At 44.7% G+C, this 27,222-nt stretch overlaps 2 gene segments (V, D, J or C); both read right to left on the bottom strand.

Annotated features, from left to right (window-relative positions):
- The window catches only part of LOC127031857 (immunoglobulin delta heavy chain-like), a 413,673-nt gene that overhangs the window by 261,804 nt on the left and 124,647 nt on the right, over positions 1-27,222 (bottom strand). Inside the window, 1 exon segment of the C gene segment in view lies at positions 23,842-23,896. Coding sequence covers positions 23,842-23,896 — 55 coding nt within the window.
- LOC127031860 (Ig mu chain C region membrane-bound form-like) lies at positions 537-26,301 on the bottom strand. The segment is given in 7 exon segments: positions 537-941; positions 3,616-3,740; positions 8,335-8,667; positions 9,127-9,450; positions 10,323-10,640; positions 11,268-11,582; positions 26,246-26,301. Coding segments are annotated over 7 exon segments (1,443 nt in total).

The raw sequence follows: 27,222 nt of genomic DNA, 5'->3' as shown, positions 1-27,222 counted from the left end.
AGAGAGACTTAGAGAGTCCAGTCTATTTAGCGGACCCTTAGAGAAATTTCAGAGGCAACTGGGTGAAGATCTCTGATTGTAAAGGACCCTTTAATCCAGCAGACAAAGGTGTATCAAGATCCAGGGGTGGCAAAAATTCAAAGGAGAAATAAAAGGCAACTTTTTAGCAGTGAGAGAAATTAATCATTGGAACTGCTTCCCAAGGGAGGTGATGGATTCTCCTTCACTTAGACTCTTTAAATCAAGATGGGATGTCTCTTCCTAAAGGTAGGTTCCAGTCCAACCACAAGGTATTGGGCACATAGGGTTTTTTACGATAACAGAGTAGAATAATTTCTTCCAATGCATGAATTACTGGGTAAAGTTCTCTGGGCTGTGCTCTGTAAGAGGTCAGGTTAAATAATCTACTGGTCCCTTCTGGCTTTAAACTCTGTGAGCCGTAAGGGCAAAGAAAACTATTATTTGTTACTGTGAAATGCTTACACGTAATAGGGAGTACCAAGTAGCAGTAAGGATCCACAAGAAAGCTCTTGATATGTCAACATAATAAATCTCTTTATTTCAACATGAAAAATATGTACAGAGTGAGAAGTACAAACGCCTGGGGAAACGACAAGTTGTGCAGTTTGATTACATATATCCATTAATGTGCAACTTCTTATGCTAGCAGAGATTGCGTTTTGCATAAAGCAGAGATTACCAGGACAGAAAGAAATAAAAAACTGGCCAAATGTGCATTAAAAATGGAGATGAAAGAGCATAAACAATAGACAGAAAGTCCAGTTACATTCAGATGATGTCTGAGAACGTTCCACAGGCAGGTGAACACAGCAATTATGCAGGTGACAGAGTGGAGCAAAGTTTGGAACTGTTCTTCAGGAAAATCGCTTTCCGTGGGCTCCTTTGGCTGGAACAATCTTGGGCTGTTGGGTTTATTTCACCTGAAATGGTAAAATTGCCATTATGTAGGACACAAGTCACATTCACTGAATTCCAAAGTCTGCCAGCCTATTCATGTTGAGTAATAAGTTATTTTTCTTGCTATCCCATTAATTTCATCACAGTGCAGTTCTGTTATATTTTATTGTACTCTATTCTGTTCCAGTTCTTATACTACTCCGCCTGAGTAAGGAGGTCCAGAATCTGGTCCTAGGACCCTTGCAAGAAGAAGATGACAGAAAAACATAGGTTGAGATTTTTTTCTAGGTGGCTAAGGGATCTGGATACACAGTTCCAAGTCTAAATGACTTCAGGAGATTTGAAAATCTCAGGTGGATGTTTGAAGACCAGTTTTTCATCTAGGCCTCCAAATTTCCACCTCTGCACAAACTCCTGAATTTCCACGTGTCAGATGGGACTTGACCTTGCATACTGAGTTGTTGGACAAAGTTTTTCTTTCAAAATTCCACTTGGGCATCTTTGAACATCCTGTTCCTAACCTCTGGAGATCTATGATCCCATCAGTTGCCTGGATGCTGATATATCAATGTCTATGTCGCCAATCAGTTTCACACATACAGAATGGGAAGAGACTGTCTAGGAAGGAATATGGCAGAAAGAGAGCTAGGGGTCATAGTGGACCACAAGCTTAATATGAGTCAACAGTGTGATACTGTTGCCAAAAAAGCAAACGTGATTCTGGGATGCATTAACAGGTGCGTTGTAAACAAGACACGAGAAGTCATTCTTCAACTTTACTCTGCGCTGGTTAGGCCTCAACTGGAGTATTGTGTCCAGTTCTGGGCATCGCATTTCAAGAAAGATGTGGAGAAATTGGAGAGGGTCCAGAGAAGAGCAACAAGAATGATTAAAGGTCTTGAGAATATGACCTATGAAGGAAGGCAGAAGGAATTGGGTTTGTTTAGTTTGGGAAAGAGAAGACTGAGAGGGGACATGATAGCAGTTTTCAGGTATCTAAAAGGATGTCATCAGGAGGAGGGAGAAAACTTGTTCACCTTAGCCTCCAATGATAGAACAAGAAGCAATGGGCTTAAACTGCAGCAAGGGAGATTTAGGTTGGACATTAGGAAAAAGTTCCTAACTGTCAGGGTAGTTAAACACTGGAATAGATTGCCTACGGAAGTTGTGGAATTTCCATCTCTGGAGATATTTAAGAGTAGGTTAGATAAATGTCTATTAGGGATGGTCTAGACAGTATTTGGTCCTGCCATGAGGGCAGGGGACTGGACTCGATGACCTCTCGAGGTCCCTTCCAGTCCTAGAGTCTATGAGTCTATGAGTCTATGTCCTATTAGTAATGATTTATGTTATGGTAGCAGGAAAAGGTCTCAACTGAGATCAGGACCCCATTATGTTGGGCACTGTAATAAGAGCCATCTCTGCCCTGAAGAGCCTACAGTCTAAATAGACAGGACACACACCAGATGGAGGGGAAAGAGTAGCAGAGAGTGGATGTGACTTGTCCAAGGTCAAAGTAGACCCCAGGAGTCTACGCTTCTAGCCCAGTGACCAAAGGTCAGATTTTTAAAGGGATTTAGACACCAAAATATCTTTGAAAATCTGGCCCCAAGCCGCTACACCATGCTGCCTTCCTAGCCTAGTTGTGGTATCTAAGCACTTCACAAAGATTAGGTTGGACTGGATATTTAAGTGGATACCAAAAATATGCAGAGTTATAGTCAACGTGGATAATAATTCTGAGAGGATATTAAACCACATGCTTCTAGGTTTAAGTTAGTCTCTAACTATGAGAGATCAGGATGAGAGCTCCGTGAGCGACAGAGTCCTGGTCTTCTTTATCAACGAGAAGACCTCCTTCTTGGCTTTGATGGGAGCTGCAGATTTGCAACTGATGAGATGAACATGGGTTTTGGCACAAGTGTCATCTGTTCACACTGTTTGCTTACATGTGCTTGCACTAAGCAACAGATGCCAATTTAAAGGCCAATTTTTTATTCCTCTGTCTTTAGGTTCCCTTGAAAAGACCAGCCTTGGCCAAAACCAACTACCTTTGTCTCTCTCTAGCCTCAGTTAATCCCTCAGTTACATGGTGGTGCATCTGGAGTTTGGCTTTGACAGTGTTTAGCAGAGAAGTCAGCTGGCACCATGTTTAGGACACTGGGTTGGATTCAAGAGTCCTGACCATGCCAAAGACTCTGTGAGATTTTGAGGAAGTCACTTTATTGCTCAGTTCTCCATTTGTAAATTGAGGGCAACAATTTTGCCTTCTCTAGTAATAGATGGCAAGCTCTTTGGTGCAAAGGCGGTGGTGTCTCATGTGTGCATGCAGGGCCTATCACAATGAGACTATAGGGACCTAAATAAGAACAAAAGTTGATGGTGTTGTCATTGAGGCTAGCATTTTGGACCCCTCTGTTCGCTTTGCCTGTCTGCTGGACTCTCCACCAATTGCAACCAATCTCCTCTCTAATGTACTATTGTGATCTCATTTGGGTCCACTAGGCATCCAACCCAGTGCATCTGCCAGGCTGGGAGTTTGGCGCCTGACTCCTATTAAAAAACAATAGGAATTGGGTGTCTAACTCCCTTAAGCTCCAACCCCAATTTCCAAGCACATTCCCCTTGATGCATCACAGTCTAGACTAGGGCATTCTCCTCTCCTCCCCCTCCTGCAGCAACAAATCTCCTCTTTACCTTGATCAGTGTCACCGTGGTGCTGTAGAAAAGACTCAGGAGGAAGAGGATAATAAAAGTGGAGGCTGTTGTCCAGAGGTTGTAGAAGTCTTCCTCTTCAGCATCCATGAATCCATCTAGATAAACTTTGGACAACACACACATACACAGGGTCAGGACCAATTGGTGGCATCATCCAGTGGAATCTCTGAGTACTGCTATGAGGAGCACGTTGGGAGGGGAATTGGGTTAGGTGGAGTTTCCAGTAGATATGTTGGAGGTGTTGGTATCAGGGGAGGTCAAGCCATTTCTGTTCCCTCCCAGAGCAAGTCATCAACCAGGTTCAATGGAGGGCTTTCCCCTCCCTGTGGAAGATGTAGAGTTGGATTCTCAGCTGGTGTAAATTGGTATTGCTCCATTGTAGACAGTGGAGATACAGCAAGTTTACACCAGCTGGGGACCTGGCCAATTGACTCCACTTGGGGAGCTCCCGATCTGATTCAATGGGAGTTGGGAGGTTGGACTTGGCAGCTCAACGGCCTAATCCAATGAAGAAACTCCATGGTCCCAAGGGTGAAGAAAGAGACAAAGAGTGGGATTTCCTACACTGCTCAGGGTCTTTTGAAAATCTCTCCCCATGCTTTTAAGAGGCTGTTTCTGAAGTGTCTTTGATGGCTAATATTTTAAGAGGTAGAGAGTTTTGTTTGCACTGAATTCAAGGGTGAGGAGTTGGAGTTGGGGAATGGATAGACAGACCAACAGCAGATGAGTGTGTCTGGCGATAGACAGAAAAACTTAAGACTGGGCTTTTCAAAACAACCTGAGTGATTTGGATGCCAATTTCTTGGGAATCTTTTATTTTTAATTGAGAATTGGGCATCCAAGCCCCTTTGGCTTCTTTGGAAATCTTTGGCTAAATTATTCCATAAAAAATATAGAATTGAAGCATTGAAAGGTGGAGGAGAGAGAGAGAAGGGGATATTTATGGACCTACATGTCTATATGCATGTTCTTCTCTGACCACAGAATATTACGTATGAATATATTTCTACCTATAAATTGCTCAGGATCTGCTCCCTGCAGGCACGTCTCTGGGTGTTCTTGGTTACAAACTGAAAATGGATGATGTTAATTTCTATGCAGAGGGGCTTGTGCAACTTGAAAGCCCTATTCTGAGGGACTATTAAGAGGGACTCAAATGTATCATAGTCCTTGCGCTGGTCGCCCCTTCACTAGCATGGTCATTATTCCGACCAACACTTCTACTTTAAAGGCTGTATGCTCGTACTGCAAAGGGAGCATATGGGAGAATGAACAACAGTGAAGAGGAATAGTTGGTGGTAATGACTGAAGAAGACCAAGTCATGAAGGTTTTTGATTCCTGAACTGAGAACCATGGAAAGTAACGATGAATAGACTTCAAAAGTTTTGATGATTCAGATCAGAAGCTTCTCTGAATCTCTTGGGTGAATGGGAAATCTCAGATTTCTGCTCTTTCCTGCTACAGAAATTGGATAAGGGGGAAACGACAAGGGGATCTTGAATGACCATGGATGGTTGAGATCTGGTTTTACGTTTCATACCAAAGAAAGGACTTGTGTGAATGTAAGTTGTATCCAAGATGCGGTGAGGTGTCTTACTGTGACTTTAGCATGAGTAGTTGTGGGACAACTCTTGTTTTGAAAAGACTCTCCTGAGCCCAGAGTTGGGGGTGGAGGAAATGGAGCTATATTGCAAAGTGAGCTTTCTGAAAAGGTTGGATTTTCATCTGTGACAGATACTGATGGGTTCATGGCACTTTTTATTTGAGTTGGTCAGAATTTTTTTTTCTTAAATCAGTGTAAAATTTTAATTTGTTTGGATTGAAAACTGAAATGTTTCGTGCAAAAATGGAACAATTTCAATTTGAAAATGGCACCATGGTGCCTCATCGGAGTTGTAGTTCAGGAGTCTTATTTGTCCATCCTCGTCTAAAGCCCAGGCTCCTTGGTCAGACCACATCTCCCAGCATACTCCACACTCTTGCCTTTTCTCAAGGAGAGGCAGTGCATCCCAGGAGAAGTATGCTTACGGTGCATTATGGGACATGAAATCTCGCTGGGGAGCCTGGCCCGGAGAGGAGAATGGGAGCACGCGAACTACAACTCCCATGAGGCACCAAAGAATCATTTAAGAGTTGAAATATTCCGGATTTAGAACCTTCCATTTTTGACAAAAAAATAAATCAAAGTTTGCTGTGGAAAGCAGAAACTTTGTGAAAAATATCATTTGACCTGAAACCCTAAATTTCCACCTAAAGCAATTTAGACAGATTTTTTTCAACCATCCCTACTTTTTAAATTTGTATTGACAGGAAGTAGATAATTAAGACGCCCAACAAGAACTCTTTGTTGCCAGCAGAGAGAACTTCCTTGCGCAAGGCCTTCAGTTCATGTGATTCTGGCAGGTACTTTTCTATCTAGCCTTCCTTGCCTAGTGTGTGTCTATTTATCTGCCTATCCGTTAACTCATTGCAAAATCTGTCTCCATACACACCCCATTAGCCACCTACCTAAATTCTTATATAATGCGATGATGGTACCTATCGCACTAAGAACTGGTCTGACACTCACTGCGTAACAGGAAATATTTTGGGTCACTACTAATCCAGGATGGGATTGGAACCAGTTCATGAAGGAGGAAAAGAACTCATAGCTCATGCCCTGATCCTCTTGATCTAGCAAATGTGTGGCTGGATTAAAGCTGGTGCCCATGAAAGAGGAAAGGCCCCATATCCCATCTCCTGCAGCCCTGAGCCAGCAGCCCCCTGCCCCTAGGGACTGAATCAGAGCTGGCGCCTCCTAGAAGGGAAATGCCCTGTATGCCATTCTCTGACACTCCTGAACCAGCTAATCCCTCTGAAGTGGGGTAGGATCAGAGTCAGTACCCCAGAGCCTGAAGGCCCCATATGCCTTTCCTTTGCACCTTTATTCGCTCTTTTACTAAATACTCTTGTGTTTTGAGATTAATATGAATATTGTAGGCAGTATCTGCAAATCCTTCCCTGGATGCCAGTCTCATGACGCTGCCCACCATTGGGTTGTTAACTTGTGTGAGCAGGGTATTTCCCCCTGCCTTGGTGGCTGATCTGGGCCAGCTTTGAGAGTGGTTGTTTTTTATTGGTGATCTGTGCTCCTGTCCTGTTAAGAAGTAGACTGAGGGTCCAGTGTACAAAAGGCAGTAGGTGGGGGCCATGATGCCCGGTGGAACACTTTGGAGTCACGAGGCGATAGATGCCGTGAATCGTACAGGTTTTCAGTGGTGACTAAAACGATTACTGGGTGCGTGCAATGCTCCTTAAGATTCATCATGAACAAAGGCAATGCCCCGAAGTATGGAAGCATTGCCACATAGGCACAAAGTCTTTACAAAGCAACTTGAAGGGAAAGGTCTACCAGGCATGGATAAACAAACCCTGATTGTTACATCAGAACGGACACACTGGGTCAGACCAACGGTCCAGCTAGCCCAGTATCCTGTCTTCCGACAGTAAATTGTGCAGGTATTTGTGCGCATCAGCAAAATACCTCAAAGGGAGATCCCAGTGGGCATGAAAAAATGTTGTGATATATTCAACATCATTGTGGTTATGTGTTTTTATGTCCCTGATCTTTTATTTTCTTGGGAGACCAGACATTTAAGAGAAACCACGAGCCTGAAGAACCTTTAGCTGCCAAGATTACCCTGTGGGTTGACCATGAGTGCATCGAATGCCAAAAGAACCATATATGAGACTGGAATACTTCTTGTGAGCCTATGTGTTGGACTGTGAGTGTAATGACACCAGAGATTGCGTGTGAGACTGAGTATTTCTTGTCACCTTGTGTGATAATCATGAAAGAATTGGATACCAGAGACTGTGCCTGATTCTGAATTACACCACTTTGGCACTGCAAAGTTACCTTAAAGTGGGCAGAAAGAACTCCCTGAGAGCATTTCCTGAGCAAAGGATCCCCTAGGCAGATGGAGAATTGGTGTAAGGGTTCTGCAGAAGTACTTGTCCAGTGTAGTCTGGCTGGCACTCACTGCTATCAGATGTGTCTATTGTCTGCTTCCCAGGGCCTATAGGAAAGCAGTGAGTATGTTAGAGCAGCCCCAAGGGTGCTCTGAGACCGGGAGAATGCAGGGAATGGAAAGAGAGTTTAAAGCTACTTTGGCCCCACTCTCTTCCAAAGTCAATAAGTATCAGCAGGAATTAAGTAACTGAGGATCAAGCTAATTGTGTTCAGGGGCATGAGAGGGAGGTGGAAGATCTGAGATTAGCAAGGAGACGGTTGTGAGAGGGAGCGAGGGCTGGAGAGAGAAAGAAAGAAAGAAAGAGATATGAGAACCATGACTGCAGTGCAAACACGAGTGCCCAGTTTCCATTTCATATGGGCAATGAACTCTTGGAAACGCTTCCCCATCTCTGAGGACACATCACTTGGTATTTTCCCCAGAAAAGGACTTAAATAGTTTCCATTTTTTTCCCAAAATTGACTTTATTTCTAACATTTTTTTTAAAATATGCAGCCAACGATTTTCCATTCCAGAAACACCATTATTTTACACACACATAGGAGGGGCCATGTGACCTCTCCCCTTCCAAACAGCAGTTGGAGGAGTGAGAGGCACAGTGAGGGATGGGACGGCACGACGGTTAGTAGCAGGTATTGGCGGTATCGGACAGCACCAGGGAGACATTGACCAAGGTTGGTTTACCGGTGGACTTGTCCACGGTCCTCTGGGTCACCTGCAGGGGTAGCTTCTCATGTCCGACTAAGCAGGTGTAGGTGTTGCCGGCGTTCCACTCCTGTTCACTGATCTGCAGGGTGCTGTAGGCGAAGTACAGCAGCGGCTGGCTGGACTCCTGGATGGGCTGGGTGCTGATGTACTTGGAGGCGTTCAGCTCCTCGCCGTTGCTCAGCCACTTGATGAAGAGGTCAGGAGGGTTGAAACTTTTCACCAGGCAGGTGACGGTGGCAGCTTCGCGGAGGGCCAGCTGCTCGGCAGGAGGAGGGAAGATGTAGACGGACGGAGCGTGGCTGTTGGTTACTGTACAAAGAGAGAGAAAGTTGGAGAACGATTGAACAAGTGACCTCGCTGGACCAAGGGGTCCTTGGACTCACAGCTCCTGGTCCTGGTCTAATGCAGTGGACATGGGTTTCTCTGCCATGGTGGGTTGCATAGACCACTGGCCCGCCCTTAGGTGGGAATCCTTGAGGGTTACATGGCCTGAGAGGTGGTGGGGGTGAATTATTAGCTTGAGATACAGACCAAGGGTGGGATTTTCTAGTCACCCTAATGAATTGGACATCGAACTCCAACTAATTTCTAATGGGAGCTGGACACCTTACATAGCATTGCAAAGCTCAGCTTAAAACTGTTAGAGGATGGAGAATTCTTTTCCCTTCTGATGGGTATTTCAACACCCGTCCCCTATGAAATATCTGGTCCCGTGTCAGTAATGACCAGCTGTGAGCACAATCAAGCTGACAGAAGAGGGTCACCTACCAGGCTGTTTGGTCAAAGTCTTTTTAAGGGGGAAGATGAGCTCTGGATGAATCACTTCGCAGGTGTACTCGTCTCCTCTCTCCCACTCATCCGCGCACACGGAGGTTGTGGCATCCACGCTGAAACGGCCGTTGCTCTGCACCTTGCGTTCTCCGATACTGGTCTTCAGCTCCTTGCCATCCTCTCTCATCCAGATCACGTTGAGCCCCTCCGTGGATTGCATGTTAATGACCCTGCAGGTCAGTATGGCCGATTTGCGGATGTAAATATCAGCAAAATTAGGCGGGATTAGCTGGGTGCCGATGTCAGAAGGGGAACACTCACCTTGTGGGAAGCAAAGAGAGGTGGGTGAAAATTCTCATTTTACTACCAGTGGGCTGTGTAATTTTTAAAATAATTGTGTTGCTCTTAGTGCCTAGAAGATGGCCCTACCCAGAACAGATGGGCATCAACTCTGTGAGTCAGAAGCTTCCCTTAATTTTAATGTTAGGAGGGAGTTTTAATGTGTATGAGGAATTCCTCACTTCCTGCCACAAAGCGCTCTGCAACTTTGCTGTGAGCCTGTTAAACAGCCCCTGCACTCCACCCCAGGGGTGACTGTATCTCATTGTTGGACGATGGATCCCCTGTGGCTGCATCTCAGATCCCTGTATTAATTGTAGAGGGCTCATCCCATGCCCAGTTGCCCATTGCCTTAATTCATTTCAATTTTTCTTGTGCCAAGTCCAGTTGGCTAATTTATACAGGCTGTTCCTGTCTTGGACAACATGGACAAATTTGAAAGCAATAATCTATTGATCTATCTATGGGGTATACATCTAGCTCCTATTACTACTGAGCGCCTCACAACATCCCAGTGAGAGGGAAATGCTTTTATCCTGATTGTACTGATGGGGAACTGAGGCCCAGAGGTGCTAAGACATGCCCCTAACCACAGTCTCTCATGGGGATCTATGCTGTTCAGAATAATCAAGGAAGTTTAGGGGTGCGCTGGGGAGAGTTAAGGCCAGAGTTTTCAGAAGGGCTTAGTGAGAGAGGAGCTGTTTTGAAAACCTGGCCCCAAACATGGGTTCTGAGCATGTGAAAAAACTCTCACCCACTTAGCATGGGGGTTACATGGACACCCCCGAGCAGAGCTGGGGGATGCGTCATGGTCATTCCAGAGAGGGATGGAACCCCTGAAGGTCATGACTTACCTCCACACTCAAAACACTTGCTAATGTTCCTTATGTCACTGAAATTCTTGCTCTCCACCTTGCAGCTGTACACACGGTCGTTATCCCAATCTTTCTCCGAGACAGTCAGTTCGCTGCTGAGGGTGTAACCATTACGGCCACTGGAGACAGGGCCAACAGTGTGGATTCCAGAGCTGACCTCTACCCCTTCCTTCAGCCACTTCAGGGTAACGGCCTGGCTGCATAAGTTCTTAACGCTGCAGATGATGGTGGAGGTTTTATTGGGCTCTAGGAATTGGTCTCTGGCTGGGGGGCGGATGGTCATACTGGGTTCAGTAGCTGTTAACATGCAAGACAAAAGCAAGGAGGTGGGGATAACAGAATTATCACATGTGAACTTGGCACCCAGAATGCACAATATGCAAAGTCGACAATGTGTGTATGGGGCCTACAGGGCCTGAGTCTCTTTCTTTACATCTGATGGGCTCTGCTACCAGCCAGTAGCTGAATGGCTTGCAACCCAAACCACCTTCCACTACAGCACAGTGCTCGGTCTGGATAGGGGGGTCCCCTTCATAAGCTCTACCCACAGTCACAAGCTCCACCCCCACAGACCCAAGCATGGAGTTTCTGGTAGAATGGCCAGCCACGAAGGAGCTAACATGTTGCTATTTAAGTGGTCAACATTAAACACCACAACTGAGAAGAGAACTCAAGAGTCCTTGCTCTCATGTCCTGATCTGACCAACTAGACCCTGCTTCCCTCCCAGAGCTGGGATAGAACCCAAGAATCCTGTCCCTAAGGAGCATAGGGCTCTTCTCTTTCTTATGTGTATATCTATTAGTGTTTTTCTGATGAGCCTCTCCCCAGAGGACATAGATACTATAGTCCAAAGGCCTGCAATTATCCACTGGGTAGTGAGTGATTGTGTATATCGTCCAGAAGAAGAGAATGAAACTACTTACTACAAGGACGATGTGGATCTACACGGACAGTCCTAATCCCATTTGGGTGCTCAGCTGAGCAATAGAAAACTCCTTGTGCTTCGGAGGCGGTGACCGATAGCTGAGTGGTGGCAGTGTAGGTCCCAGCTGTATTCAGGACTGAAGGGAATTTCTTGATGCCATCGGTGATGCTGGCATTTTTGTTATCATTCCAGGAGAAAGTGATTGAGTCCGGAAGGAAGTCCTTAGCCAAGCAGCCCAGTGCGACAGGATCTTGGCTCAGGTCGGCCCCGCAGGAAGAGATGAGTGGGAAAAGAGACGGGGCAGCTGGGGTCGCTGAGAATCAAAACAATGAAAGGGTGGGGATGGGTGGGAGAAGGGCAGAGAAGAGACATTAAAGCACTACCATGGGGCATGTAGGGAGCTGCTCAATGTGAGAAAGAGAATTGCTGCTTGGTTAGGGGGAGAAAAAAGCAAGTGTTATCCCACATTCAGATATACATCGCCCTGGGATGAGTCACTCGGAAAGCACAACTCCTGGGGGTGAAGTCCCCACGTTGAAGGTCCTAGCTTCCACTGTGTGCACATATAACACCTGATGCACCTGAACATTCATGGACTCCAAGGCTAGAAGGGACCATTGTGATCATCTAGTCTGATGTATCACAGGAACCAGAGAACTGTCCCAAAATGATTCCCAGAGCAGATCTTACAGAAGAACATCCAAGCTTGATTTAAAAGTTGTCATATATGGCCCCAGGTCCATACTGTATACAGACCCATGGCCCATCACTTTGTATACACAGACATAGGAACCCAGCCCCCTTGTATATATGGCACAGCTCCCCCTTGTATACAGACATAGGACCCCAAGTTCCTTATATATATGGCCCAGTCCTCTTGTATACGTACTCTTATGCATATATGGCCCAGTCCTCATGTGTGTATGGCCCCAGTTCCCTTGACATGCCTCAATCCCCCTTTGCTTGTGAGACTCTAAGGCCTCTCTGGTCCTGCAAGGATGTAGTGATGTTCAACACCAACTTCTCCCCCTCAGTCAATGGATGGTTCCCAACAGCCATACACTGAATGTCCGTGATCAGTCCCTCTTTCCTGAATTTGTCACTCAGCATCAGCTGAGCCCTAATCAGCAACATCATTCTCTGCCAACCCACCCAGTGCAAACATCTGTCCCCCCCACTTTCCCATGGTGCACCACTGCTGAAAAAGTGGCATCATTCTGCATTGCCCAAAGGGTCAACCTGGCTGAAAGCCACCTCCCCATACGAATAGCACTGGGAGCAGTGCAGAGCTGAGGCGTGAGCCAGGCTACCCCGTGGAAAGAGCTAAAGATTTGCCGCTCCGTGCTTGCTTAAAAACGTGCAGTAAAAGATGGTCAGTGCAGCACGTTTGGGCAGTACAAATTCCCACTGAGGCCCAGTTGCTTCCAAGAGCCCAAAGCCTTTGGAGAAACTGAGCTCCTGGAGAAACACAAACACATGAGTGTGCCCTCCAGCCTAAGCAATGTCTCTGCAGAGCTTTCCTCGCCTCTTTCCTTCCCTTTCCATCTTGCTATTTTTCCCTCTCCCCCACCAGTTTTCCTCCACTCTTGTTCTTCTCACAAAGCAGAAACCTCAGCCAGTTTACACCACTTGGGAATCTGGCCCCGCTGATTCAAATGAAGGGACACCTTGTTTACACCAACTGGGGACGTGGCCCAGAAAATCAATTGTTTCTTGCCTCCTTCACCTTCCTCCTATCACCAAATACTGCCAAAACCAGAACAAAAGCTCAGATTGGGGAAGACCAAGATCTGGCCAAATTCTGAACCGAACCAGCCCCCAGAGCTCTTATACTGGGACACTTATATTGGTCTGGCAAGGTGGCCGCAGGTAACAACGGACAACCTAGATATGCCCCAAAGCAGCCTGCTACAAAGCCCAGGAATGGTTGAAGGAAGGATGCTCTGTCCCAGCCCAAACGGGACAGATCTCTCTGGGAGAGTTGGTGCCACCCAGGATGTGAACTGATTGTGTCCTGCCAGGGGCTGGCCCAGAATTACTGACGATGGGTACGGGAATGAGAGAAGGCCAAACTCTTCAGACTAAACCCAACAAAACCAGAGGATTATACAGAACAAAACGGGACATTGCAACCTTAACAACAGCATGGGCTTGGACAGCTGGTAACGCGAGGAATCCTCTGTCCCAGCCAATGCTGATACAGACCCAGCTAGGGGGGACCTGGTACCACCGGGAACCAGGACCCTGCTCGCCCAGCCCGGTGCTGATACAGACCCAGCTAGGCGGGATCCGGTAGCACCAGGAACCAGGACCCTGCTCACCCAGCCCGGTGCTAACACAGACCCAGCTAGGGAGGATCCAGTACCACCAGGAACCAGGACCCTACTCACTCAGCCCGGTGTTGATACAGACCCAGCTAGGGGGGACCTGGTACCACCGGGAACCAGGACCCTGCTCACCCAGCCCGGTGTTGATACAGACCCAGCTAGGAGGGATCCGGTATCACCGGGAACCAGGACCCTGCTCAGCCAGCCCGGTGCTAACACAGACCACCTAGGGAGGATCCGGTACCACCAGGGACTGCGACCCTGCACACCTAGCCTGGTGCTGATACAGACCCAGCTAGGGGGGATCCGGTACCACTGGGAACCAGGACCCCCCTCACTAAGTCCAATGCTGAAACAGACACAGCTAGGGGAATCCGGTACCACCAGGAACAGGGACCCTGCTCACCCAGCCTGGTGCTGAAACAAACACAGCTAAGGGGATCCGGTACCACCAGGAACAGGAACCCTGCTCACCCAGCCCGGTGCTGACAAAGTCCCAGCCAAGGGGATCCGGTACCACCGGGGACTAGGACCCTGCTCACCCAGCCCGGTGCTGATATAGACACAGCTAGGGGGATCTGGTTCCCCCAAGGACAAGGATCCTGCTTACCCAGCCCAGTGCTAACACAGACCCAGCTAGGGGGATACGGTACCACTGGGAACCAGGACCCTGCTCACCCAGCCTGGTGCTAACACAGACCCAGCTAGGGGGACTGGTGCCACCTGGGACTGGGACCCTGCTCACCCAGCCCGGTGCTGATACAGACCCAGCTAGCGAGGATCCGGTACCACCAGGGACCAGGACCCTGCTCACCCAGCTCAATGCTTATACCAACCCAGCTAGGGGGAACCGGTACCACTGGGAACCAGGACCCTGCTCACCCAGCCCGGTGCTAACACAGACCCAGCTAGGGGGATACGGTACCTCTGGGGACCAGGACCCTGCTCACCCAGCCCGGTGCTGATACAGACACAGCTAGGGGGATCCAGTACCACTGGGGACCAGGACCCTGCTCACCCAGCCCGGTGCTGATACAGACACAGCTAGGGGGATCTGGTTCCCCCAAGGACAAGGATCCTGCTTACCCAGCCCGGTGCTAACACAGACCCAGCTAGAGAGATCCGGTATCACCGGGAATCAGAACCCTGCTCACCCAGCCCAGTGCTAACACAGATCCAGCTAGGGGGACTGGTGCCACCCGGGACTGGGACCCTGCTCACCCAGCCTGGTACTGATACAGACCCAGCTAGGGGGGATCTGGTAGCACCAGGGACCAGGACCCTGCTCACCCAGCTCAGTGCTTATACAGACCCAGCTAGGGGGAATTCGGTACCACTGGGAACCAGCACCCTGCTGACTCAGCCCGGTGCTGACGCAGACCCAGCTAGGGGGACACGGTACCACTGGGGACGAGGACCCTGCTCACCCAGCCCGATGCTGGTACAGATCCAGCTAGGGGAATCCGGTACCACCGGGGACCAGGACCCTGCTCACCCTGCTCGGTGCTAACACAGATCCAGCTAGGGGGACTGGTGCCACCTGGGACTGGGACCCTGCTCACCCAGCCCGATACTGATACAGACCCAGCTGGGGGGGACCTGGTACCACCAGGGACCAGGACCCTGCTCACCCAGCCCAGTGCTGATACAGACCCCGCTAGGGGGATCCGGTACCACCGGGAACCAGGACCCTGCTCACCCAGCCCAGTGCTGATACAGACCCAGCTAGGGGGATCCAGTACTGTCGGCAGGGGCGGCTCCAGGCCCTAGCACTCCACGCATGTGCATAGGGCGGCAAGCTGCCGGGGGCGCTCTATCGGTGCCGTCATGGTGGTAGGCAGGCTGCCTTCGGCTGCATGCCTGCAGAGGGTCTGCTGGTCCCGCAGCTTCGGTGGACCTCCCGCAGGCGGACTCTCCACCAGCAAACTGCCGGAGGCAGCCTGTCTGCCGTACTTGGGGCGGCAAAATGCCTAGAGCCACCCCTGACCACCAGGGAACAGGACCCTGCTCACCCAGCCCGGTGTTAACACAGACCCAGCTGGGGGACGGGAGCCACCAGGGACTAGGACCCTGCTCACCCAGCCCGGTACTGATACAGACCTAGCTAGGAGGGATCTGGTACCACCGGGAACCAGGACCCTGCTCACCCAGCCCAGTGCTGACACAGACCTACCTAGGGGGATCCGGTACCACCGGGGACCAGGACCCTGCTCACCCAGCCTGGTGCTGATACAGACCCAGCTAGGGAGATCCAATACCACTGGGGACCAGGACCCTGCTCACCCAACCCGATGCTGATACAGACCCAGCTGGGGGATCCGGTACCAATGGGGACCAGGACCCTGCTCACCCTGCCCGGTGCTAACACAGATCAAGCTAGGGGGACTGGTGCCACCTGGGACTGGGACCCTGCTCACCCAGCCCGGTACTGATACAGACCCAGCTAGGGGGGATCTGGTACCACCGGGAACCAGCACTCTGCTCACCCAGCCCGGTGCTGACACAGACCCAGGTAGGGGGGATCCGGTACCACTGGGAACCAGGACCCTGCTCACGCAGCCCGGTGCTGATACAGACCCAGCTAGGGGGGATCCAGTACCACTGGGAACCAGGACCCTGCTCACCCAGCCCGGTGCTAACACAGACCAGCTAGGGGGGATCCGGTACCACCGGGAATCAGGACCCTGCTCACCCAGCCCAGTGCTGACACAGACCCAGCTAGGGGGACTGGTGCCACCTGGGACTGGGACCCTGCTCACCCAGCCCGGTACTGATACAGACCCAGCTAGCGAGGATCCGGTACCACCAGGGACCAGGACCCTGCTCGCCCAGCTCAATGCTTATACCGACCCAGCTAGGGGAGATCCGGTACCATTGGGAACCAGGACCCTGCTCACCCAGCCCAGTGCTGACACAGACCCAGCTAGGGGGATCCAGTACCAATGGGAACCAGGACCCTGCTCACCCAGCCCGGTGCTGATACAGACAGAGCTAGGGGGATCCAGTACCACCGGGGACCAGGACCCTGCTCACCCAGGCCGGTGTTAACACAGACCCAGCTAGGGGGATCCGGTACCACTGGGGACCAGGACGCTGCTCACCCAAGCCGGTGCTGACACAGACCCAGCTAAGGGGATCTGGTACCACTGGGAACCAGGACCCTGCTCACCCAGCCCGGTGCTGATACAGACAGAGCTAGGGGGATCCAGTACCACCGAGGACCAGGACCCTGTTCACCCAGGCCGGTGCTGACACAGACCCAGCTAGGGGGATCCGGTACCACTGGGGACCAGGACCCTGCTCACCCAGCCCAGTGCTGACACAGACCCAGCTAGGGGGGATCTGGTACCACCTGGAGCCAGGACCCTGCTCACCCAACCCGGTGCTGACACAGACCCAGCTAGGGGGATCCGGTACCACTGGGGACCAGGACCCTGTTCACCCAGCGCAGTACTGATACAGATCCAGCTCGGGGGACTCGGTACCACCGGGGACCAGGACCTGCTCACCCAGCCTGGTGCTCATAGACACAGATGAGGGGATCTGGTACCACTGGGGACCAGGACCCTGCCCAGCATGGTGCTGGTACAGACCCAGCTAGGGGCATCCGGTTCCACCAGGAACCAGGACCCTGGTCATGCAGCCCAGTGCTGACACAGACCCAACTAGGGGAACTGGTGCTACCGGGGACCAGGACCCTGCTCAGGGAGCCTGGTGCTGACACAGACCCAGCTAGGGGGACTGGTGCCACCGAGGACCAGGACCCTGCTCACCCAGCCCGGTGCTGACACAGACCCAGGTAGTGGGGATCCGGTACCACCGGGGACAAGGACCCTGCTCAGTGAGTCCGGTGCTGACAGAGACCCAACACAAAGGAGCCAGATCGGGGGACCAGTCCGACCTCAATCTATCAGGAACCTTCTATTTAGTGAATTATTCAATTAAATTGTGAATGTAAAAAAGTCTATTAGTTAAATAAGAAATCGTTCCAATTAATCACGTATTTCCACTCAGCCAAACGGGTAAGAAATTTTCGATTAATAAGGTTACTTAGTATTTAGAATATCCGGCTATGAATCCATGAATCACGCCAGGAGTGAATTTGTAATTAAATTTAGGGATACATTCTTTAAACTTTACACTGTGCTAAAACCGGTTAATGAGAGGGAAGAAAAGCATTTAAAGTTGAGGCCAGCTCATTCCTTTCAGTTAAATTCCCAAAAATCTGCCTTTTTTCACCCTCATGAAAAAGCAAATTAATCCCGAAATTAAAGTATAACCTGCATTTCTAATTTCATCCAAGTCAGGAGCTCTAGCTCCCTCGTTTTCCTCAAGGAACTGAGTCTGAAATCCCTGATTGCCAAAAGAATTGAAAACAAACCTGACTCTTTACAATCAGCTCAGTTCACAATTCTCTCTGTCTGATTTTACACCACCACAGAATGACGAACACAAAGATATTTACTTGGAAAATAAACTCAGCTAAGCATTGATGCTAACTTCAGCTAAATTCACAATGACCCTTCGCATTTTGGCACACAAGTATTATAAAAAATCATTCATAGAGAAAAGCCACTGCTGTACAGCACTAAAAATTAACATTAACTGTCAGACTCTATCTTATCAAAGAAATCCAGAGTAATTTCTAAAATATACTATTAATAATTCTATAAACTGAGTGTATTACTGAAATTCAATATTAGTTCTGAAATCATATAAATAAATCAAAATTCCAGAGTGATTTATAAATAATTATTGACTGTCCATTTCTTATTAATGAATAATATTTTCTTTTGATCGCTATAGAAGTATTAACTGACAAACTGGATATTAATAAAGTTATATCTACAGCCACCCGGAAATTATTTCTAACAAAATATTCATAAATATGCACCTATAGATGTGGAGGATATAATTGTCTTTCAAAGTAAATCTAAAAGTTATTTTCTAAATTGTTTGAATATAAATAAATGAGATTTTAAGGCAAGTCTTAGTGGGGAAATAAAAAGGCTTTTGCATCAATTTAAGATCATTAAATAAAGATAGATATTAAAAAAGATAATCAGGTTTCTTACCAACTGAGTCCCTGCTGAGATGGGATATTATGTCTTTCCTGATATTCCATTTCCAGTGATAGATTCATTAATTGCCTCGTAGATATTTTTTCTTAAATATCTCTTGTCTTCCAAATAATTTTTATGTCTTGGTAAAAATATCTCAAATGGAAGTGCATGGCTGATAATATTCTCTTTAAAATTGAATTGGGATTTGAATACACGTTCAAATATTTTCATGAAACACAAAGTTATTAAAAAATTCTCAATTAAAAACATTTTCCTTGACACAACTTGTATATGATTTAATATCACATAAAGTTCTGATTTGGAAAATGATAAAATTTCTGCCACTGAACATCATTTAAAGCAAATGCAGGTTTATCTTCTTTCAGCTGTGGGTCTTTGATATCAAATTTAAAATCAAATAATTTATTAAATGTTTGTTGATGGTTTTTGGTTTCTACTCAAGAAAAATTCAATTGGTTTAATGCTTGTTTATCAATCTAATTCATTTTACAGATTGAATTCTATTGGATTAAAGTTGTTAAATGAATCTAATTAATTATATGAATACAAATACAATTAGGCTATTTTTATTTATTTCAGATTCAATTTTTGATTAAAGTTTTCATCAATCTAATTACTTTTATTTCATTCAAATTTATAGATAAATCTGATACAATTGGTTAAAATTAGACTGCATTCAGGTGCGTACGTTTATCTAATTGCATCAATTATAAATCTGGCTAGATAGTAAAATCTATTTTTCAACTTCACATGCTCACAAACTCCTACCAAAATTTCCCTCAGGTTTCCTGCTTGATAACTTTAAATAACTAAATGAACAAACTACTACACTGATTGTGAAACCATTAACCTTGTTTCAGCCTGGGGGGGCTATAGACCCCTTGATTTCTCTTCCAGCCCTACATTTCTATGATTTTACTCTTCTTGTTCATTATAAGATTGACTAGGAAATCACAAATAAATTATTCTCTGAAAAGGAAGATTAAGCAATTGCTAATCTATTTCCCCCTTTAATAAAAGGTCATCTGGGAAGGTAGAATGAAATTATTCTTGTTTAAGACAAAGCAGTAGATTTGTGCATAATAATAATCATTCAAAGTCCTTTGCAGGGAGATCTAGCCTGTATTTTCAAGTGAAAACAACAATAGCTTAATTTAGCCCAAGACTGCTATCAACATGTTGATCTCTGCCACCTGCTCAGAATTTATTTTCATACCCAACAGATGCGACTTTGTTGTTTGAAACCTTCTGGTCTATCATGCAAAACTGACTCCAAGGGGGTTATGTTTTTGAAATCAGAACAGCTATTTATGGAAACATTGGTCTAAAAATAAAGGGAACTGAAAAACGAACCTCTGCCAGCTGGAGGCTAAACTACCTTAGGCCAGAATCGGCCATCTTGGTTCTACACTCAAAGGAACACTTTTATTTTATTTGATTAATTATTGTGAATTCAGATATGGAGACACTCTGAGTAGCACTTTAATCCAGCAGTGGTCTTGCTGATTGAACATGACTGCTCCAGGAGTAAAGTGCTACTTAATAGGAGTGTGAGTGTCAAAAATCTCTCTTTTTTTAAAGTATTAATAATTCCTAGCATCCATTTTATAATGGACTGAGGCTGAATTAGCCATGAAAGGCATTGGAAGTTCCACATCTAACCCCTTGAACCTCTTTGACAATCTCAGCTTGATCTAAAGGGCATTGAAAACCCCAGGGTCTGAATAGAGAATAAATACTTGGTTTGTACCATCAGGGGAAAATAGATCTTCTGTTAGATTAAACTTTAAAATGAAGCATGTCATCAAAGTTATAGGGGAGATTTTCTGGGGCAAATATGACAGTCCGGCAACTAATCTTACCCATAACATTTATTAGCTTAATAATTATCAAAAAAAGCTTTCTAATAATTTCCCCCATGGTAACAAAACATGAAACATTTGTCTTTGTCTTTTAAAATGTTCACTGAATTCTATTAGAGTTGTTCATTAGACAAATAGATACAATTTTCAAAAGCAACTAAGTGATCTATAAACTTAAACCCAATTTTCAACAGCGACTTAGACATTTAAGAGTTTAAATCTTAATGAAAGTCATTATTTAGTTTTAACTATTGCTAAGTATTTTCCATCTGATCCTTTAATTTAAATTAAGTGAAATTTTCCTCCTAATCATATTGCTTCTGATTATTTATCTTTTTCAACAACAATAACGTGAAAAAACCATAAATAACCCTGGCCTATGGACCAATAAATCAATATTAACAGAGAAATCAATTTGACAATTATTTTTAAACTCAGTCCTATCATGCTAAATAGTTTAAGTCAGATTTGCAGGCTGTAATGCCAGAAGGTTGGGTTGGAGGAGGCAAAATTTAAAGTTTTATGTGGGTCATTGTGAGAATGGTAATTTATCCTCAGAAATGTAAGATAAATAGCTAGATATGAAACACAAGGAGCTCGCATAGACAGATAGACTATATAAATTGATAGATAAATTAGATAGATAGGAAAAAATAGAGTGAGAGATTAGAGACAGAGATTGAATAGACAGATTGCATAGACAGATTAGATAAAATTAGATATACAGTAAGAAAGATAGATAATGAGATAGAGAGATTGGGGTGTATAGGAATAGAGAGAGGTTTGATTTACGATTGGCAGGCATAAGAATACCCCCAAACTCAGTTGGACTTTGGGAGACTATAGATTGCAGGATGGGACCCTTTTCACACAGAGAACCTCCTTCCCTCACTATTAGACATACGAGCAAAAATAATATTGATTTACCTGAAGTAACGGTGACCAGGGTTCCTTGTCCCCGGTCACAGACAGCATAGTTATCACTCTAATCAACCACTCTAATCAATACCCTATCTATGCAATGAATCACTATTTTTACTATGTATTTGGCGGGCTTAGAAGATCTAAAATACTTTAAAAAATTATCCTAGAAATACCTGATCATGTTTAAATTCCAGTTAAACATTAAAATAAAAGGTGCCATAAAAGTGATATTATTTATCTAACTGGCATTTAATTAAGTCTACAATTAAATATCCTAGCATGGAAATATTTTTATTTTAGAAGCACAGATATTTTATTGCCTTTCCTCACTATTATGTACAGAGAAAAATCCTTATTTATTTATTTATTCATTCATGTCTTTATTTGGATTAATAAACTCAACTATCAATTAGCTGATGTATTAAAATAGCAATCTGGCAATGAGTTAAAAACCCTGTCAATCAATCAATAGCCCATCCTATTTTATTTGCCATTTATGACTAAAAAAATAGAATAAGAAGTTGCCTGAGATAGTTAAATATTAACAGGACAAGACCCTAGACATACCCTAGAAGAGATAATCCTGCATTATCCAGAGGAACTAGATTATCTTCCCATTTATGCCCTTCTAAACACTTACAAATATAGAAAATGTAGAGTTAAAATCTTTTACCTGATGTTACGGTGACCATGGTGCCTTGCCCCCAGTATTCGAAGATGGCATCACAATGACATATCTATTGGACAATGGTTCACAAGAACCTACACCCCCGGCCCTTTTCTTTAGAAATTTTTTCAATGTAAAACAAACGGGGAGAGTTTTATTGCCTGGCCATCACAAGGAACTAGGGCCAGATCCCCAAGTGGTGCAAATTAGCAATGCTCTATTGAAGTCAGTAGACTATAGAGACAGACTGAGAATCTAGTTTGAAGGGTCTGATCCAGCTCAGCTGGAATCTTCCCATTGGCTTTGGATCAGACCCTAAGAGTTTTGGCTTCCAGAGGATTTCAAAGGAGCCTAGTGGACTTAGGAGCTCAACTCCCATTGACATTCAGTGGGTGCCGAACCATGTTGAGACTCTTTCAAAACCCCAGCCAAGGAGACTATGATCAGAATAAACCATTTCTGGAAGTGGACCTAATTCAAACCTCTTTCTAAAAGGCTGCCACGCAATCACTCTACAAAGAGATCTTACCAAGACCTTGAAACACAAAATTAAAAAGGGAACAGAATTCAAAGGGGTAAAAGATATCTGATTTGCTAGGGAACACAGAAAATGGCCTTTGCTCTAATATCAGAGCATTGGTGGTATGGAAGACAGGTTAGGGTTTTGATCCAAGTCCCAGTAAAGCCAATGGAAAGGGTCCCATTGACTTCAACAGGAGCTGAGTCGGATTCTTGGCAAAGGCAACAACCATCTCAAATGACTGAAATTGTTACAGAAGAAAGATAATTATTTACCTGATGTGACGGTGACCATAGTTCCTTGTCCCCAGTAGTCAAACCAGTTATCACACCGGGACATGTCTATGCTGGAGTTTTACAATAACCTTGCCCAGACAATTAATTAACTAACTGGGATTAATAGGATTAGGGACCTGTTTTTTAAAATGAGTTTATGATTTACTGAACTGGAGAAACATCTTAATCTGCCTGAAGTAACAAATTAGAAGCATTTTTGATTCAGTCTAAAAAATTGGGATCTGTTCTTTTTTACAAACACCCTCTCAGGTTATAATTTTATCCTCCTGTCCTCATCAGAGAGACAAATAGCTTGATCAAGGACCAGGTTCATAGAGATATTTAGCCACTTAAAGATTCAGATGCAATGAATTTCAAGTCTATCTATCGATTCTATCAAGTTTTCTCTCTCAGATAATTTTCTACTTGCCCAAACGTCCCCCCAACCAGATTCTTTTTAATTTAATTCAGAGTTAAAGTTTAGACTGTTCCCCTGGCCAACAAAACAGAACCAATGCATTTTCTATGCTGCCTCAGACTGCACCTTTTCAAGATCTCTGATTGATATCTAAGTAATAAAACACTATAAAAAAAAGCCCTCACCTGTTGTCACAGTCACCAGAGTCCCTTGTCCCCAGTACGCAAAGCCCACAGAAATAAATATTCGCCTCCGGCTGTACATAAACTTCCTTCCAAACGATGATTTTAAGACCAGACCCAAAGAATTAAACCCATTTTAAGGGGGAAGGCGAGGATTGGATTAGTACTTTGTCCCTCCATATTGCTGAGAATAGCCCCCCCGGAGGAGCTGACAAAGGGAAAAGCTATGCTGGTAAAAGACACCCCCGAACCTAATTTAAAAAAAACCCTCAAAATTAAAAAATAACAGTTTCAATAGGAATAAAATTCGTACCTGTAGTGACGGTGACCATGGTCCCTTGGCCCCAGTAATCAAAGTAATCACATTGCTAGAGTCTCCATTAGACAGCGTACAAAAACCTAAACTGATCCTGATCGGGACCTCTCACACAACCATGGCAAAAGTTAAAACACTCAAACTCTTTAAGTCTTTTAGAAGTGCCCTTGCAAATTTGGAGCTAGAGAAATTTCCAGTCCCTATTGTGGCTCTAACCACATTTTAAAGAGCTGTTTTTCAAATGAAAAATAAAAGACCCTCATAAATCAAGAACACGGTTAGTTACAGCCTAGACCACAAGACAGAAGAGAAATAGCAGAGCTTGGAATTTACCTGTTGTTACTGTCACTAGGGTCCCTTGACCCCAGTAATCGAATCGGTTATACACGGAAAGACAGTTATTCTGTTAACCTAAGCAATAACCTCAGAGCTCATTGGGATCTTGGTTACAAGGAAAATCCTGGTTTGGTTGAGATCAGTGGATGTTTTGACAATTACTTCAAAGGCTCTAGGGTCAGACTTTACCATCCGATAGAATTTTGGAACGTTATATTCTGTTTTATAATGAAGCCACTTGCTAAGGGAAGGACAGGTCTACACAGAATTTAAACAGATGTTTAAGAAACTCGGCAGTGCCTAACCTCCAGGTTTGAAAAAATGCAGCTTCCTAAGGAGAATATTGTTTTAACATGCTCACCAATGACTTAATACTACACATGAAAACGAGGAGCCAACTTACCACTGGAAACGGTCACCACTGTTCCTTGTCCCCAGTAGTCAAAAGCATTGTAGTCACAGTGGTTCTAACTCATGGTCTAGGTGGCTAAAACCCACTGACTTTCCCAGCCCAGCCTCCTTCATTTATTCACATAATGTATTTAATTCCCTTTTATACTAGTTATTATTTCAGGTTCATTTCTGCCCTCATTGCCTTGTCCCCTATGAAAAAAACCCACAAGAGCTTGGAGGTGGGGAGTCACTCGTGAGTCTCACAACTTGATCATTCTATAAGATTAATCAATTTAACCAGTTAGCAGTAATAGGGATTGGAAAAGAGGAGGAATTTTTTACCTGAAGTGACGGTGACCATAGTCCCTTGTCCCCAGTAATCTAAGGCACCATAGTAGTCACGTTGATAAAATTGATTGCGCCGTTTCCACAAAAACCTCCTACTACTTTGATTTTAGCTTCAGCCACAGAGATATTAATTTAGATAGACTTCTACATGGAATGGGCCAACCCTGATATACCAACATTTCTAGTCTGACAAGTTGTCTTTTATCTCAGTTTTCTGATTATAACTATTTATCTTGGATTTTCCCTCAGTTACCCTTATAATTACCTCCAGATTCTTATTAGTATGCAAAGAATCTAGATTTTTTTTACTGAATATGAATGTTTGACCATTTATTCTTATTTATGATCACTGCCTTCAGTCTAATTTTGCCTAACAGTGAATTATAGTCACTGGAATCTATGAAATTTCATCTCATCTAATACCGAAGCAATCTACAGAGTCAAATAAAGTGCAATTTCTTTTTTCTTGGGTCTGATCCAGAGCCAACTCAGTGGGAAGTCAATGGTAATCTTTCCCTTGATTAAAGTTGGCTTTCGATCAAACTCAATATTTGTTAATTCACTAGAACTTTCATGCACACATTTTGGAGTTTGAAATGATTAGAAATTTTTACCTGTTGTTACAGTGACCATGGTTCCTTGACCCCAGTAGTCTAAGCCGTAGTAATCACATTGCTCAAATCTCTTGTCAGGGTCGCACAAAAACCCATTCACATTTTCTAATGATTTCAAATAGTTTATTTTTTCTAATGGTCATTTTAACCCTATCATACCACTAATCATTTTGATCCTCACCTCATAATTATTCTGGTCTTCACTCCACAATTATTCTAACTCTGACACACTTTGGAACAAAATCCACCTTTCAAACTTATGAAAATTGAGAGTCATTCTAATTTCAGTTCTTTTGCCTCATTAAGTTTGGAAGAGAGGAAAGAAAAGATTAAAGTTACAAGTACCTGATGTGACAGTGACTGCAGTTCCTTGGCCCCAGTAATCAAAGTTCACGTTACACAAAGAGATTTTTGTTGAGTTCTCTAGCACTAAAAGCCTTCTCTCTTCTGGGGTATGTTCAAAGCCAGCAGAAAGACTCCAATTGACTGCACTCTGTCTCTAGTCACTCGTTTATATTTAATTCCAATTTTATCACATTTTAACTATTTCTACATGATACTAGATACTATTTTAATTCCTCCATATTCTTTAACCTATGGGTTGATTTTATCTGAATTGATCTACTCTAAAGAAAAAAATATCCTGGTGATCTACTTCCAGAAATTATTTCTAGATTTCATACTCTAGGATATTTAGAAATTGTATTTACCTGAACTGATGGTCACCATGGTACCTTGTCCCCAGTAATCGAAGTAACCATAGTAGTCACAATGACACATGATGATATTCTACATGCACAAGAACGGATCCTCATATTTCGGGGAGATTTTCAAAAGTGACAGGTGATTTTTGGATGCCAAACCTGAGGTTACTTCAAGGTTTTCCATCTAGATTTTTGTACTGCCATTTTTCAGTACAAAATTTAGGGTGAGATTTTCAGTGCCACAGAGGCAATTAGGACATCCATTTCCCAACTTTAATCACATATGCAGCTTTGAAAATCTCAGTGATACTTTTTTGCTACCATATTTTTATCCTGGAAGAGGACCTGTCAAATTGACAGTTCCCCAACCACTAGACTGAGCTGTATAACCCACTAAAAGGGAATTAAAGTGCTATTTATGTTTGAAACTCTAAAATAACCTACCCACCCACCCAATTATTCTAAATCTTGGAATTTCACAGGAACCTCCTCATACAAAGACATAATCTTGCATATTTGCAAGAGGGGACATTCATGATCAGCTTTAAGAGATTAAATTTAAACAGGTAAGGCAATTTAGGTTTGAAAATATTTACCCGAAGTGACGGTGACCATAGTTCCTTGACCCCAGTACTCGAAATACCAGTTACACAGAGATATGTCTGCCCCTTCCCTTGTACAAATACCAATTTGTCTACCCATAATTTTTACTGCTGTTATGATCAATGTCACCTTGATATTGCTTATTTAATCAAGTTTGAACTAACTTTAAAAATAGTTTCTGACAACTAAATTTCCCATGCCCCAATTATTTTTAGACACTTACATGTTACTTGGAGGAAAGAAGAATTTTTAGAGGTTTCTATCTTTACCTGACGTGACAGTCACCATGGTCTCCTTGCCCAGTATTCAAGTGGGTAACACATCATTTCTCTTCCCTGTTTTACACTGTACAAAAATTACTCTCCCAGAGTGGCAAAACA

This window comes from Gopherus flavomarginatus, chromosome 11 (genome assembly GCF_025201925.1).
Source record: "Gopherus flavomarginatus isolate rGopFla2 chromosome 11, rGopFla2.mat.asm, whole genome shotgun sequence".
NCBI classification, from domain to species: Eukaryota; Metazoa; Chordata; order Testudines; family Testudinidae; genus Gopherus; species Gopherus flavomarginatus.
The sequence above is the reverse complement of the archived record's forward strand: the minus strand, read 5'-3'. Positions and strand labels throughout refer to the sequence as shown.